Genomic DNA, 15,001 nt, shown 5'->3' with positions numbered 1-15,001 from the left:
GCCAGCAGAACCCATCGGAGAGACCAGGAACGATCGTTTTTTCTTCATGCCTGTATGATCTCCCTAAAAAGAGATCTTGGCAGCTGGTAAGCCTCATTGAAATAGGTGGTGGATAGAACTTCCTCTTTGGGCGCACCTGCTATACATCTGAAGGGTGTTTGTAAAGAGTCACTTCAAGGGACTTATTCCATACCTTCGTACTTCCCTCTCTTTGGACTTTTTATGTGCTTCAAGTTTGATGTTTTTTATACACAATTTTTCTTGATAGTATACATTGTTTAATACTAGAATTTAACACGTCACATTGTTAATACTGTAATGTATAAGTTTTAGCGCAGCCTTATATTTTGGGTTTGTGTCTAGTGTGGGTATCTCACATTGGGTTGCAGCAGGAATTTATACTGTTATTATTTATATTATCACTTTTAGAGTTTGTTTTCACCGGCTTAGGCCTTGGTTTGATTAATTGAGTTATCGTTTGGACAGCGCTGTTTTCCAAAACGTTTTTTAGACTAGATCACATACAGGTTAGGGACGTGTATGCATGCGCCTGCTGCTAACCCACTCTGTCACTGGCTACAGTGGGATTTTGTCAGCAGGTCCTGGCCAATGATTTCTGGCAGAGACCTACTGATCAGCTGTAGCCAATCACAGCTTAAAGTCCCTATGTTCACAAACACAGGGCTCCGTACACAGATCAGCAATCTGTGTCTTCTCCCTACAAAGCAGGGAGGAAAAAAAAAACCCACCAGATGCGTTAGTAAAAGCAACACACATTACACTTGTTAACTTCTTCATTGCCCATTGATGTTAACCCAGCCAGTGCCGTTAATATTTTGTACACTGTGTACATATTTTTAGCTGATCACTGTATTAGTGTCACTATTGATGTCAGCAGAGGCGTAACTAGAAACCTCAGGGCCCCGGTGCAAGAAATCAGGAAGGGCCCCCCCCCGAAAAGCATGATTTTGATACTATATTTTTTTTCCACTGTACAACAAAGTAAAACATTTCTGTGCAGCCTGTGTCCCGAGTGGAACTTGTGTCACCAGTGCAGTGGTGGCCGTGGAGAGGGGTGGTGGTACTGGAGGTGGGTGGCGGTGGTGGTACTGGAGGGGGATGGTGGTCCTGGAGAGGGGTGGTGGTGGTACTGGAGGTGGGTGGTAGTGGTACTGGAGGGAATAGTGGTCCCGGAGAGGGGTGGTGGTGGTACTGGAGGGGGATGGTGGTCCTGGAGAGGGGTGGCGGTGGTACTGGAGGTGGGTGGCGGTGGGACTGGAGGTGGGTGGCAGTGGTGGTACTGAAGGGGGGGTGGCGGTCCTGGAGAGGGGTGGCGGTCCTGGAGAGGGGTGGCGGTCCTGGAGAGGGGTGGCGGTCCTGGAGAGGGGTGGCGGTCCTGGAGAGGGGTGGCGGTACTGGAGAGGGGTGGCGGTGGTACTGGAGGTGGGTGGCGATGGTACTGGAGCGGCATGGTGGTTCTGGAGGTGGGTGGTGGTACTGGAGAGGCATGGTGGTTCTGGAGGTGGGTGGTGGTACTGGAGAGGCATGGTGGTTCTGGAGGTGGGTGGTGGTACTGGAGAGGCATGGTGGTCCTGGAGAGGGGTGGCGGTACTGGAGAGGGGTGGCGGTGGTACTGGAGGTGGGTGGCAATGGTACTGGAGCGGCATGGTGGTTCTGGAGGTGGGTGGTGGTACTGGAGAGGCATGGTGGTCCTGGAGAGGGGTGGCGGTACTGGAGAGGGGTGGCGGTGGTACTGGAGGTGGGTGGCAATGGTACTGGAGCGGCATAGTGGTTCTGGAGGTGGGTGGAGGTACTAGAGAGGCATGGTGGTCCTGGAGAGGGGTGGCGGTGGTACTGGAGGTGGGTGGCATGGTGGTGGTACTGGAGAGGGGGTGGCGGTGGTACTGGAGGTGGGTGGCACGGGGGTGGTGGTCCTGGAGGTGGGTGGCACGGGGGTGGTGGTACTGGAGGAGGGGTGGCGGTGGTACTGGACATCAGGATCCCCAGATACCCCCCCTTACTTTAGGGTCCCTAGACAGTCACCCCCCTTAAAGAGGTTTCTCTGTACCTTGCTGGACTCTGCTGTGCACCTTGGCCCCCAGCAGATCTCTGTACCCCCCCCCCCCCCACCTGGGGGGAGGCAGCGATCAGCAGCTCTATGATGTTGATGGACGGCGGGATCTTCCTGAGTCTACACACACACACTGGAGAGGGGTCAGCATGGCTGTGAGTGGAGAGCGTGTCTCATGTAAACAGCAGCACAGAGACACCGGGACTTGGGAGTGAAGTTTCGTCCGCTCTCGCAAAGCACACAGCTGATCCTGCTCCCCCTTCGGCCCCCCCCTCCCCTCCTCTCCTCTCCTCTCTCCTGTGTTCTCTGCGGGAAATGTGAGCTTGTTCGCTTCACACCTGAATGCCCGCAGAGAGCAGAGAACACACGAGAGAGGAGGGGAGGGGGGCCGAAGGGGGAGCAGGATCAGCTGTGTGCTTTGCGAGAGCGGACGAAACTTCACTCCCAAGTCCCGGTGTCTCTGTGCTGCTGTTTACATGAGACACGCTCTCCACTCACAGCCCTGTGGATAGCAACCACGCCGGGGCCCCCCCACAGTGATGGAATTCCAGGGCCCAGTCGCAACTGCGACTGTTGCGACCCTGATAATTCCGCCACTGGATGTCAGTTAAGACATAGATGGTTAGAATCTTCCCTGTTTAGCAGACACTGACTAAGATTCAAAGCATCTATAGAGAGGGTGATTGATTGTACCCAAGTGAATGACCTAGGTACAACCAGCCTGTCAGTTTTGTGTGTGTGGTGTGTGCATAAAAAAAAAAAATAAATAAAAAAAAAAAAAAAAATTGTTTCAGGGCAGGGTCTGGTGAGAGGCCAGGGGTGGGGTTGAGGGTTGGACTGAAGGGGGCCCCATCAGGTAGGCTGTGGGGGGGGGGGGGTCCTGTTTTTGTGTGTAAAAGTCATCTAGTGAGCTATAATTTCTTCTCATTCTCACAAACTGTCCTAGCGATATTGTTCAGCCAGACTGGATTATGGCAGCTAGTCAGAGGCATATAACTGTTTTGTTTATGATCAGTATTTAAAAAAAATAAAAATGATTTTATGGCAATTCTATTATCTGTTGCCATAATGGTCAAAGCCAGAAAATTGATCTCATGTTGACTAAAAGTGTGGGTCAGCTTGATATTCATATGGTTAAGAAATTCCATAAAATGGAGAGAGGTAGGATCCCCACTCCAAATAGTACATCATCAATATACCTTTTGTAAAAGGATAGAGCAGGCACACAGTTTACCATGAGGCCCCTTTCACACTGGGGCATTTTTCAGGCGCTTTAGCGTAAAAAAAAAAAACGCATGTAAAGCGCTTGAAAGAAGCCACAACTGCAATCCCAATGTAAAAGCCCAAGTGCTTTAACACTGGGGCGTTTTTCAGACGCTTTAGCGTTAAAAAAAAGCGCATGAAAGAAGCCGCAACTACAATCCCAATGTGAAAGCCCGAGTGCTTTCACACTGAGGCGCTGTGCTGGCAGGGCATCAAAGTCCTGCAAGCGGCTTCTTTGTAGCGCTTTTGAAGCGGTGTATTACACTGCTCCTAAAGCGCCCCTTCCCATTGAAACTCTTTTGGCAGCAGCGTTTTGTGGGCACTTTTAACCCTTTATTTGGCCACTAGCAGGGGTTTAAAGCTCCCCCAATAGCGCTCGAAAAACGCTGGTAGAGCACTGCTAGTTTAAGCGGTGTTTTTCGGGCGCTGACATTGTGAAAGGGCTCTTAAAGCACTTGGGCTTTCACATTGGGATTGCAGATGAGGCTTCTTTCAATCGCTTTACAGGCGCTTTTTTTTTTTTAAAGCTAAAGTGCTTGAAAAAAATCCTGAAAAATGCCCCAGTGTGAAAGGGGTCTAAATCGCATCATGTTCCCACCTTGCCGTGGACAAGCCTGTTGCTTGTGCACCTTTTTGCTATCGCACTTTTTTTTTTTTTTTTTTTTTTTTTTTTTCTCTCTCCCCTTTCACTCAACCTTCTATTAATATGCTTGGATTCAGCACTCTGTGAACAGCCAGCTTCTTTAGCAATGATCTTTTGAGACTTGCCCTTCTTGTGGGGGGAGTCAATGATTGTCTTCTGGACAACTGTTAAGTCCACAGTCTTCCCCATGATTCTGTTACCTACTGAACCAGACTGAGAGCATTTAAGGGCTCCTTTTTTACAGTTATTTTGAGCTGATTAGAGTGTGACACCATGAGTCTACAATATTCAAGTTTTTTCACAATATTCAAATTTTCTGAGATATTGAATTTTAGGTTCTCATTAGCTGTAAGCCATAATTGTCAAAATTAAAAAGAAATGCTTGAACTATATCAGTTTCACTTTTTGAATGACTAGATTAGACTTATCAAAAAGTTAATTTCAATCTTTTGATATGCACCTGTAATTTCTTCCCCCCCCCCCCCCCCCCTCCCTTTTTTATTTTTTTTTATTTGCTTTTGGAGAACCAAAGGATCATTTTAGACAATAATCTCTTCTGTTTGTGCAGGACAACAAGGAAAGGGAGAAGGCAGAACACCGCAAGGAACGCCTGGAAAAACGACGTTCTATTGCCAGCTGTTCATTACAAGATAAAGACCTTCAGGATGTAGAGTTGGAGTTTTTACTTCTTCGACTTCCCCGCAGAAGACGTCCTAGTAGAGGACCACGCCCTCTGCCTCGTAGCCACTCCACTGAGGTTCTTAATTCCTCCCCAATCAAATCTCCAGCTTCCACCACAGCCAAAGTTTCAGAGCCAATCGGAGAAGAGGAATCTCCTGTGCCTGAGAAGCCACAACAAGGGCTAAGGAGGCCACGGGAGGACAGCACAGGGAGTGATGGACAACAGGATACTCCTGGGAAAATGAACAGGAGGCACACATTGGCATGCCTTCCGTACAGGGGTGAATTAGACATTCATTCAGTGTTTGTTACCTCTCCCAGTGGACGTTCCCAGGAGTTCTCTCGCTACGATGGGGAGTCGGACAACCTTTCTGTCTCTACTCCAAGTACCCCAACCACCAGCATTTCCCTCAGCCAAATCCTGAGGTCTTCAAATACGGACACTCCTGTGCGAAAGGACTCTTCTCCTACATCGGGCTCCCCAAATTCATTACGCTTAGGAGGACTATTTCAAAGAAGAGGAAGTTTGAAAAGTTCAGAATCTCTACTAATGCAAGGAGTGGACATCTCCCCGCAAGGGGGCAGTGAAGCCTCTGCCCTCGCCACCTTTTTCAGACGGGTTGATAATGCTCTGCGCTCCCCTAAATGAAGACTAACTCTATTCAGAAGGTTTTAAAGTTTAATTAGAAATGTGTGCATCTGGGTTGATGATTTCTGATCTCTGGAAAGACTATATCTCCTGGGTTGTAAACCCTCCAAATGTTGGCTGTGGCAGTCGGCTGAGAAGGCTGGTGGATATGGTCTCCACAGAGGGAGGGGCACACAATGTAGCTGTCGTGTGTTTTTTTTTGTTTTGTTTTGTTTATAATTTTTTTTTTTTTTTTTTTTTTTTTTTTTTAATCTTGTAAATTTCATAATGGTGCATATCTCCTATACAAGGAGCTAGGCATTTGACACTCTCCAGTAGAGAAGACCTGGACCCATATAGTGTCAGAGTGGGGCTGTAAGGAAGGGTGGGTTAGAGGACTGATACCCTGATAGAAGCACTTTGTATGGAGCCTGGGATGTGACTGGAAAAGATATGCAGAAGCAGCATTTTATCTATTGTGATAGAAATTCTTTAATGGGCCAAGCCAGATTGTTCTGCTTTAATCTTACTGTTCCCATCATGCACTTAACTAGCGTCAAAATGTTTGTTTTAATGTGCAGACAGGATGGCTTGTTAATGGATTTAATAAAGGGGATTTACACTGGAGTGATGGTGCAATTACTGTATACGGCAAGTGATGGTAGAACCTGATGACCTTTGCCTTCTGGTGCATTAAAGAGGAAGTCCAGGCTCCTTCAGAAAAAATTACAATTACTGTAGCTGCTGACTTTTAAGGGAAGTGAAGCCTTGGGGTCTCGCAGCCTGTTTCCTACTGTGCAAGTAGCGCTGTGCCTTGTGAATGGTCCTGTAATCCTCTGGGGCCTGTGTGTGTGTTTAGAAGACTGCGGGGGAAGGAGGAGGGAGGGCGACCTTCCAGTTTAGCTTGCCATGGTGATCTGAGGCGGGAGTGGGTACCTGTCAAAACCAGGTACCCACTCCCCCCCCCAAAACTAGGAGTGGCAAATTATAGCAGTAAAGGGTGCACACGAGCATTCCCTTTTTGGGTGGAGAGCCACTTTTTTAAGTATTTTCAGTATTTGAGCCAAGGGGGGGGATTGAGGCCAAAAAGCTCCTTTACCACATGGAGCTATAGTCGTAAGTCAGTAAAACTTCTGGATCCATACAGAACAAGAGGTATTTCATATTAAAAGGCTTGTGTTTTTCCTCTGCTGCCATATTGGCACTTTTCGGGGGAGGGGTTTTGTGTGTGTGTGTGTGTGTGTGTGTGTGTTTGCAAGCTAGCACTGCACCAGAATACACACAGCAATATTGTGAAACTATGAAAACATTCTGGGGGGCTTTCATTCCCAAAATGAGCTCCCTCTGCTAAAATTTTACAATTTTTTTTTTTTTATTTTTTTTATTTTTTTTTTCATTCCTGAGCTCAGAGGAGAAAATCTTTCACATTGATACATTGTATACTTTTCATTTCCTGGCTAGTGCAGAGTTCCTCTAAGCCCCTGATCACACTGGTGCGACTTTTCATGTAATTTGACAGTTTCAAATCGCATGACAAGACACAACCTATTGTCCACATTGAAAGTGGTCCAATCGGAGTTGCACTGATTTTGCAAGTCGCACCTAAACTTGCAAAGACATCTGTGCATGAAGTTGCAGGTGTCTTCCAATTAGCACTACATTTTGAAATTGTGTTGCTTTAGGTGAAGTGGCATGATTTCAATATCGCTATTGGTGTGACTAGGGGCTTATTTTGTACAATTCTAAAAAAAATAATAAAAAAAAAAACTGCCAGCAAGCACCAGCTGATAAATAAATAACCAATGTGTGTAGTTTTTTTAGTGAAGAGACTTTAATGGTTTATCTCATTTTGGGATTTTTTATTTATTTTTGTTTGGTATTTAACCTCCCATTTGATATTCTACTTCGATGAACTGACTTTTTTTTTTTTTTTTTTTTTTTATCTTGTGCGATATTTCCAAAGTGGGGAAAAAACAAAACAAACAAAAAAAACCTTTCAGTGAAATTACCCCATCGGGTCTTTTAATTCTGTAGGTGGTTGGACCTGAAGCTTGGTGGTGAACATTCATGGCCATAATTTTCACCACTTCAGCCCCGGAAGATATGGCTGCTCAATGTCCAGAGCACTTTTGCGATTCTGCACTGCGTCACTTTAACTGACAATTGCGCGGTCGTGCAACATTGTACCCAAACAAAATTGACTACTTTTTTTTTTTCCCACAAATAGAGCTTTCTTTTGGTGGCATTTGATCATCTCTGCGGTTTTTATTTTTGCGCTATAAACAAAAAGCGAGCCAATTTTGAAAAAATTTTGCTATAATAAATATGCCCTTCTGCCTCTTCCTCCTCCTCTTCCTTTTTTTTTTTTTTTGTCAGTTTAGGCTGATATGTATTCTACATATTATTTTTGGTAATAAAAATCGCAATAAGCGTATATTGATTGGTTTGCGCAAAAGTTATAGCGTCTACAAAATAGGGGATAGTTTTTTATTTTATATATTTTCTTTATCGTGACTGTGACATTATGGTGGACACTTTTGACACCTTTTTGAGACCATTGAGATTTTATACAGCGATCAGTACTATAACCACTTTCAGACCGGACCAATTTGCTGGTCAAAGACCAGACCACTTTTTGCGATTCGGCACTGTGTCACTTTAACTGACAATTGCGCGGTCGTGCGACGTGGCTCCCAAACAAAATTGACGTCCTTTTTTTTTCCCCACAAATAGAGCTTTCTTTTGGTGGTATTTGATCACCCCTGCGGTTTTTATTTTTTGCGCTATAAACAAAAATGGAGCGATAATTTTGAAAAAAAACGCATTATTTTTTACTTTTTGTTATAATAAATATCCCCCAAAAATATATATAAATTTTTTTTTTTCCCTCAGTTTAGACCGATACGTATTCTTCTACATATTTTTGGTAAAAAAAATCGCAATAATCGATTATTGATTGGTTTGCGCAAAAGTTATAGCGTTTACAAAATAGGGATAGTTTTATAGCATTTTTATTAATTTTTTTTTTTTTTTTTTTTTTAACTAGTAGTGGGGGCGATCAGCTTTTTTTTTTTTTTTATTGGGACTGCGACATTGTGGGGGACCCATCGGACATTTTTGGGACCATTGTCCTTTTATACAGTAATCACTGCTATATAAATGCAGTGATTTCTGTGTAAATGACACTGGCAGTGAAGGGGTTAACCAGTGGGTGGCAGTGTAGGGGTTAAGTGTTCCTAGGGGTGTGTTACTAACTGTGGGGGGGGGTTGGGCTTTCATTTAGTGAACACTGATCTCTGCTCCAATCACATGGAGCAGAGATCAGCGTCACTAGTTGCTAGGCAGAATGGAGAAATGTTGTTTAGAACGGCACTTCTCCATTCGGCCGCTCTGTGAGACGATCGCGGGGATGTCCGCGGCGATCGAGTCCGCGGGTCCCGCGACCGGACTCACGGGGTTCCCGACCAGCGCGGGAGCCCGCCGCCGGCGGCGCGCTCCCGATGGCAGGGCGGCAAATTTAAAGGGACGTACATGTACGCCCATTTGCCTGCCCGTGCCATTCTGTCGACGTACATCGTCGTGCGCTGGTCGGCAAGTGGATAAAAATGCACTGATTACTGTATAAATATCACTGGTAGGGAAAGGGTTAACGCTTGGGGGCGATCAAAAGGTTAACTGTGTTCCCTGACTGTGTGCTCTAACTAGAGTGGACTGACTATAGGAGATGACAGATCTTGGTTCCTAGCTATTAGGAACTCACGATCTGCATCTCCTCCCAGAACAGGGATTTGTGTGTTTTACACACACACGCGTCAGTTCTGCCTCTCGTGCCCATGCTCACCCCTGATACTCATGACCCATAGTTATGACGGCTCGTGGGATCGTGCCGACCTGCTGCAGTATAATGATGGTGGCAGGTCCTACAGGCCCCCCCACATATACACACAGGAGGGGTGGTGTGTGTGTTGTTTTTATTTATTTATTATTTTTTTTTTTTTTTTCTTTCTCCTCTCCCTCTAATCTTAAAGTATTAAAAGACCCACAACACTAAAATCAGTCTGTGTGCAGTAAAGCATGCTTATTATACTCACTGTGGAACCCAAGGGGTTAATCTGCATTGTATAAATCCGTGATGGTGAACCTTGACACCCCAGATGTTTTGGAACTACATTTCCCATGATGCTCATACACTCTGCGGTGTAGTTAAGCATCATAGGAAATGTAGTTCCAAAACATCTGGGGTGCCAAGGTTCCCTATCACTGGTATAAAGGCTGCTTGATCCTGTATGCACAGATCCTCCCCTCGCTGCACTGTTCCCCCTGGGTAAGTCCAGATAGGACAGAGCCTTTGGAGTCAGGCTGCACACGCTCAGTTTAGTGTGTGTACTGCTAGAGGGGTGTGTTTTTTTTTTTTTTTTTCTTTTCTCCTGGGACAGTGCATGTGATCAAGACAGGGCCAATCAGCACTGTCCAGACAGAGGGTCAGGAGCTCTGCAGCCTCATAGGACAGCTCAGTGCAGTATGAAAACTCATACAAGCTTCAACAGGAACTGATAGAAGTCACAAGATTGCTATATGCTGCTGATGAGAAAAGGTATTGATCAGTTTATATTTAAAATAATTGCATTTCTATGTTCTGTGTATTGTGTGAGAGCAGATATATATTGACTGTAGGGTCCTGGATTTAGTAACACTTTTTAATGTCTGAAATACTTGCCTAAACCTGTGGTCATTTGACAGGCCTGGGTTCCTAGTCTTCTTCTTGCAGTAAAGTAGTATCCTCCTTTTTTTGGGTGTCCGCATTACTGCATGGGTAACATGGATGCTTCCCATTGTCTAATGATGTAGTAGTAGTCTTTTGAGGACCGCAGTGGCTGATGAACTCAGTAGGAGGCAGCCAGTCTACTGCAGCGCTGAATCAGCTGGCCGCCACTTGCTATATAAGTGGGTATAAGCATTGCCTAGAGAGGTATGTACATTGCAAGAGGTTTTGCAGGTTCTTGCCCACATCCGTTGTGTAGATTTAGAGACTAATCGATAAATGACATTTTGGGAAGTAGGTAGGTGGTCTTGCAGTAGTAGGATCCGGAACAAGTTGCACCATAAGAGTGTATTATTTGTGCTTTATTTAGGCAATTCCACATTTTCACATAGCAAAAAATAATCTCGTTCAGCTCCAAAAAAGTACTAAATCAGATTTGCCCACCTAACGCCATGTCCACTAATCACCGAGAGCACTTTTTTCATGGTGTAACTCCTTAACGGGAAGATGCCAGACCATGAAAGTACCAGTTGGTTGTGTTTTTGCTTCCCAGGATGGTTGACTGGCGATAAACTAACTATCCAGGATGGGACAAAAGAGACCGGGACCCATAGATCGAAGGCAAGTGAGCAATAAGGGTGTTTAATAGTAAACTGAACTTGCTGTATGATCACTTAGATTATATTCATTTTATTTTCTGTACATGCTGGTCATTTAGGCCTCACACTGGATATTTTGCTAATTCTCCTAGACGCCCTTCCTCCTGGAAACAGAGTTTTGGCAAAAAAAAAAAAAAAAAAACTCTTGTAATGCATTTTAGGCATGTCAAGCGGTTGGTCATTAATTTATTTAATTGGCCATAATAAAAAAAATTTAACGCTCAAGCGCCAAACGTCCATTGTGCTTGAGGCCTTTTGTGTCAATGGGATTTTCCTTATGCTGTGTACCATCACATCAGCCAATATGGCTGTTACGGTGCCTGGTTCTAGAAGGGGGCCCCATTAGGTGGCTATTGAGATCTTATTTTAAACACTAACTCGCACAGAGATTTCCTTACACATTCAGTACTGTATTATTAACCACTTTCAGACCGGACCAATTTGCTGGTCAAAGACCAGACCACTTTTTGCGATTCGGCACTGCGCCGCTTTAACTGACAATTGCGCGGTCGTGCGACGTGGCTCCCAAACAAAATTGACGTCCTTTTTTTCCCACAAATAGAGCTTTCTTTTGGTGGTATTTGATCACCCCTGCGGTTTTTATTTTTTGCGCTATAAACAAAAATAGAGCGACAATTTTGAAAAAAACGCATTATTTTTTACTTTTTGTTATAATAAATATCCCCCAAAAATATATAAAAAAACATTTTTTTCCCTCAGTTTAGGCCGATACGTATTCTTCTACATATTTTTGGTAAAAAAAATCGCAATAAGAGATTATTGATTGGTTTGCGCAAAAGTTATAGCGTTTACAAAATAGGGATAGTTTTATAGCATTTTTATTAATAATTTTTTATTTATTTTTTTACTAGTAATGGCGGCGATCAGCGATTTTTATTGTGACTGCGACATTATGGCAGACACATCGGACATTTTTGGGACCATTGTCATTTATACAGTAATCACTGCTATATAAATGCAGTGATTCCTGTGTAAATGACACTGGCAGTGAAAGGGTTAACCAGTGGGTGGCAGTGTAGGGGTTAAGCGTTCCTAGGGGAGTGTTACTAACTGTGGGGGGGTTGGGCTTTCATTTAGTGTACACTGATCTCTGCTCCAATCACATGGAGCAGAGATCAGCGTCACTAGTTGCTAGGCAGAATGGAAAAATGTTGTTTACACAGCATTTCCTCCATTCGGCTGCTCCGTGAGACGATCGCGGGAATGCCCGCGGCGATCGAGTCCGCGGGTCCCGCGACCGGACTCACGGGGGTCCCGACCAGCGCTCCCGATGGCAGGGCGGCATCGAATATTGGACGTACCTGTACGCCAATATGTCTGCCCGTGCCATTCTGTCGACGTAAATCGTTGTGCGCTGGTCGGGAAGTGGTTAAAGGGTAACTAAAGGTTCATTTAAAAAAAAAAAAAAAAAAAAAAAAAAAATTGCCTCCTCCTGTGCCCACTTAGGGTTGCCACTTTTTCTTCAAGCCAAACATGAACAATTTAGCGGTGCGCAGCAAAAAATGTTTTTGTACTAGTATACACTAGAGCAATATGCAATATTATGCAATTAGCGGACCTCCAGCTGTTGCAGAACTACAAGTCCCATGAGGCAAAGCAAGACTTTGACAGCCACAATCATGACACCCAGAGGCAGAGCATGATGGGAAGTGTAGTTTTGCAACAGCTGGAGTTCCGCTAATTGCAGATCCCTGCACTATAGGATTGTAACAGACGCCTTTGGGCACTCCAAAGCGAATAGTAATGCAGTGTACATAGTGCCCCCTCCCCCTCCTGTCAAGCCCTGCTCTGAGCCACATTCCTGTCTGATTAATGTGTCTGGTTTTCGGTCCACCTGAAACCCGGACCGGTGAATCCCCGGACAGGTGGCAACCCTAGTCCTCCTCTTCTGGGGTCCCTCAGCGCTGCTCCCGGCTCCTCCTCCTCTCGAGTGCCCCGTTGGAGAGCTGCTCTCCCTTTCTTGCAGGTGCGCTTCTGTGTCCTGCTGCGTCGTCTATTGACACAGACAGCAGGACTGCATTAAGGTGTAAACCCTCAAGGTTTTTCAACCCCTTTTAAGGAATGCAGAAGTTGCTGGACATGGATCCTGTAGTTCCTGGTACAATTCAAAGCAAGAGGAGCTATAACCTCAAACATAGAGGGGACTTCAGAATGGTTGTCACCAGTCACAAATTCCTTTTTGAGGCTGTGTAGTAAGGAGAAATTGATTTTTATTTTATTTTTTTTAGTAGTTCAGATATTGTACAGACAGGCTCCCTCAATTACCGATGCCGACTGTCAGCTTTTAAATTTTAATGGTCAGCTTTTTTTTTTTTTTTTTTTTTTTTTCCCCCTATACTTCTATAGTGCTGAGAAGGAGCGGTCATTCGAGCAGCCAATAAGTTAAATGAAGGGGCGGGGTCCCTGGGTGATACAGCCCCTGTGTTTAATTTAGTGTCTGGCTTGAATGACAGCTTCTTCTTCGCTCTATGAAGTATAGAAGAAAAAAAAGCTGACAAGTGATGGAGCCTCTCTGTACAGACTTCCTCCTCACTGTATACTACTCTGTTGAGCCCCCCCTCCCCAAATAGTCATAAAAAAAAAAAATGAGCCTCCCCCTTCTTTGAAAAAAAAAAACGTGACTGAACAGATGAAACAAACTGTAGGTAGGTGTGAAAGGGGCCTAAAAAAAGCTTTGATTTAAAAAAAAAAAAAAAAAAAAAATTGGAAGCCTATTTGGTTTTTATGCACAGCTGCGCCAGATTTTGCACGCTACAGTTTTTGTAAATCAACCCCTATATGTCTAATTTAGTCTTCTCCGTTTTTTGATTGGAGGAGACACTCCTCCACTTTAACAGTAGTTCTTCAAAAAAAAATCTGCAGTTTAACCACTTGAAGACCCAGGCTTTTTCTGGCACTGTGTTTCACATGTAAGTTTTTTTTTTTTTTGTGGTTTTTTTTTTTTTTTTATTTTTTTTTTTTTTTTAAATGCTTGGAACCCCAAAACAATAAATATTATATTTTTATATATAATATAGACATATAGTATAAATCAACCCTTATCCTTCATGACATTACATTATATTGACAGCGCTAAAATAAAAATATTTTACAATCCAATGTGCATAAAAAGTATATAAAAAAAAAAAAACAGAAAAAAAGAGATGACAGTTTCTCAAGGAATAGAATGCACCAAAAAAAGTTTTTTTTGAAAGTCCAAACACAGGTGTTTAAATGTCATCCACTGCAGTATTCCCGAGGTGATGAAAAAGATAGTCCATCTCCCAGTGAAAGACACCAGTGCGTAGTAACTTCACACTAAGTGACACCCCTTATGGTAAAGCACTTACCAGAACTTAAAGGGTTACAGGCACATTGGAAGCATTATTACGAGGAATCTGCACAACCAATCAAACCAAATGCCAATACGGTTGTCGGCACTAATAGTTTAAACTCGCTCTGTCTTTGGTTCAATAGTACTCCATTCAGCATAAACTATTAGTGCTGACAACCGTATTGGCATTTGGTTTGATTGGTTGTGCAGATTCCTCTGGTGCATTCTATTCCTTGAGAAACTGTCATCTCTTTTTTTTTTTTTTTTCTGTTTTTTTATATACTTTTTATGCACATTGGATTGTAAAATATTTTTATTTTAGCGCTGTCAATATAGTGTAATGTCATGAAGGATAAGGGTTGATTTATACTATGTCTATATTAGTGGTAATTTAATTAATGATAGCAGCTGTTAATTGGATGAGATTTTGAGAACTTGCTTTCCTTTTGGGCGCTGGGATCAGTGAGGAATAGTTCATATTGTTCAGTGATATTAGTATTGTATATTTTTATATATAATTTTTTTTTTTATATATATAATATAACTTTTTTTTTTTTTTTTTTAAAAGCAGAAGCCCTAGCAAATAAGTTGGGTTGTGCAATTATTTTTATTTTTTTAATGTCACAAGAAATTTGCGGAGTGGATTTTCAAATTAAATTTTTGAGAAACAAAAAAAAACTAATTTTTTTTTGCATCACGTCAAGAAAATAGATAACAAACATGTCATGCTTTAAAATTGAGCATGTCTGCGCAGTGGCAACAAATGATGTTACTTTTACTATCCATAGGCGATGCTTTAAAAGCCTTTGGTTAGCACTTTATATCTATGGTGGGGGGGGGGGGGGGTCGTCTAGTGCTAGAATTACTGCCCATGAGCTGATGTTTGCGGCGATCCCGCACATGTGTAGGACGATTGTTTAGCTGCAGGCATCCTTCTGGTAGAACCACTTGAAGTCAAAT

The 15,001-nt window shown here is 43.6% G+C and overlaps 1 protein-coding gene across 2 annotated transcripts in view; it reads left to right on the top strand.

Moving 5' to 3' along the window:
- The window catches only part of LOC143927298 (FH2 domain-containing protein 1-like), a 109,516-nt gene extending 104,022 nt beyond the window's left edge, over positions 1 to 5,494 (top strand). For both annotated transcript variants that reach the window (XM_077451302.1, XM_077451303.1), the window contains exon 12: positions 4,546 to 5,494. In XM_077451302.1, the coding sequence (XP_077307428.1) occupies positions 4,546 to 5,307 (762 nt within the window). In that variant the 3' untranslated portion in view covers positions 5,308 to 5,494. The remainder of the gene's footprint in view (positions 1 to 4,545) is intronic.
- The last annotated feature ends 9,507 nt before the right edge of the window (positions 5,495 to 15,001 follow it).

The sequence above is a fragment of the Lithobates pipiens genome, unplaced genomic scaffold (assembly GCF_037356315.1).
Source record: "Lithobates pipiens isolate NorthernLeopardFrog02 unplaced genomic scaffold, aLitPip1_a1.2 Scaffold_23, whole genome shotgun sequence".
NCBI classification, from domain to species: Eukaryota; Metazoa; Chordata; class Amphibia; order Anura; family Ranidae; genus Lithobates; species Lithobates pipiens.
The sequence above is the reverse complement of the archived record's forward strand: the minus strand, read 5'-3'. Positions and strand labels throughout refer to the sequence as shown.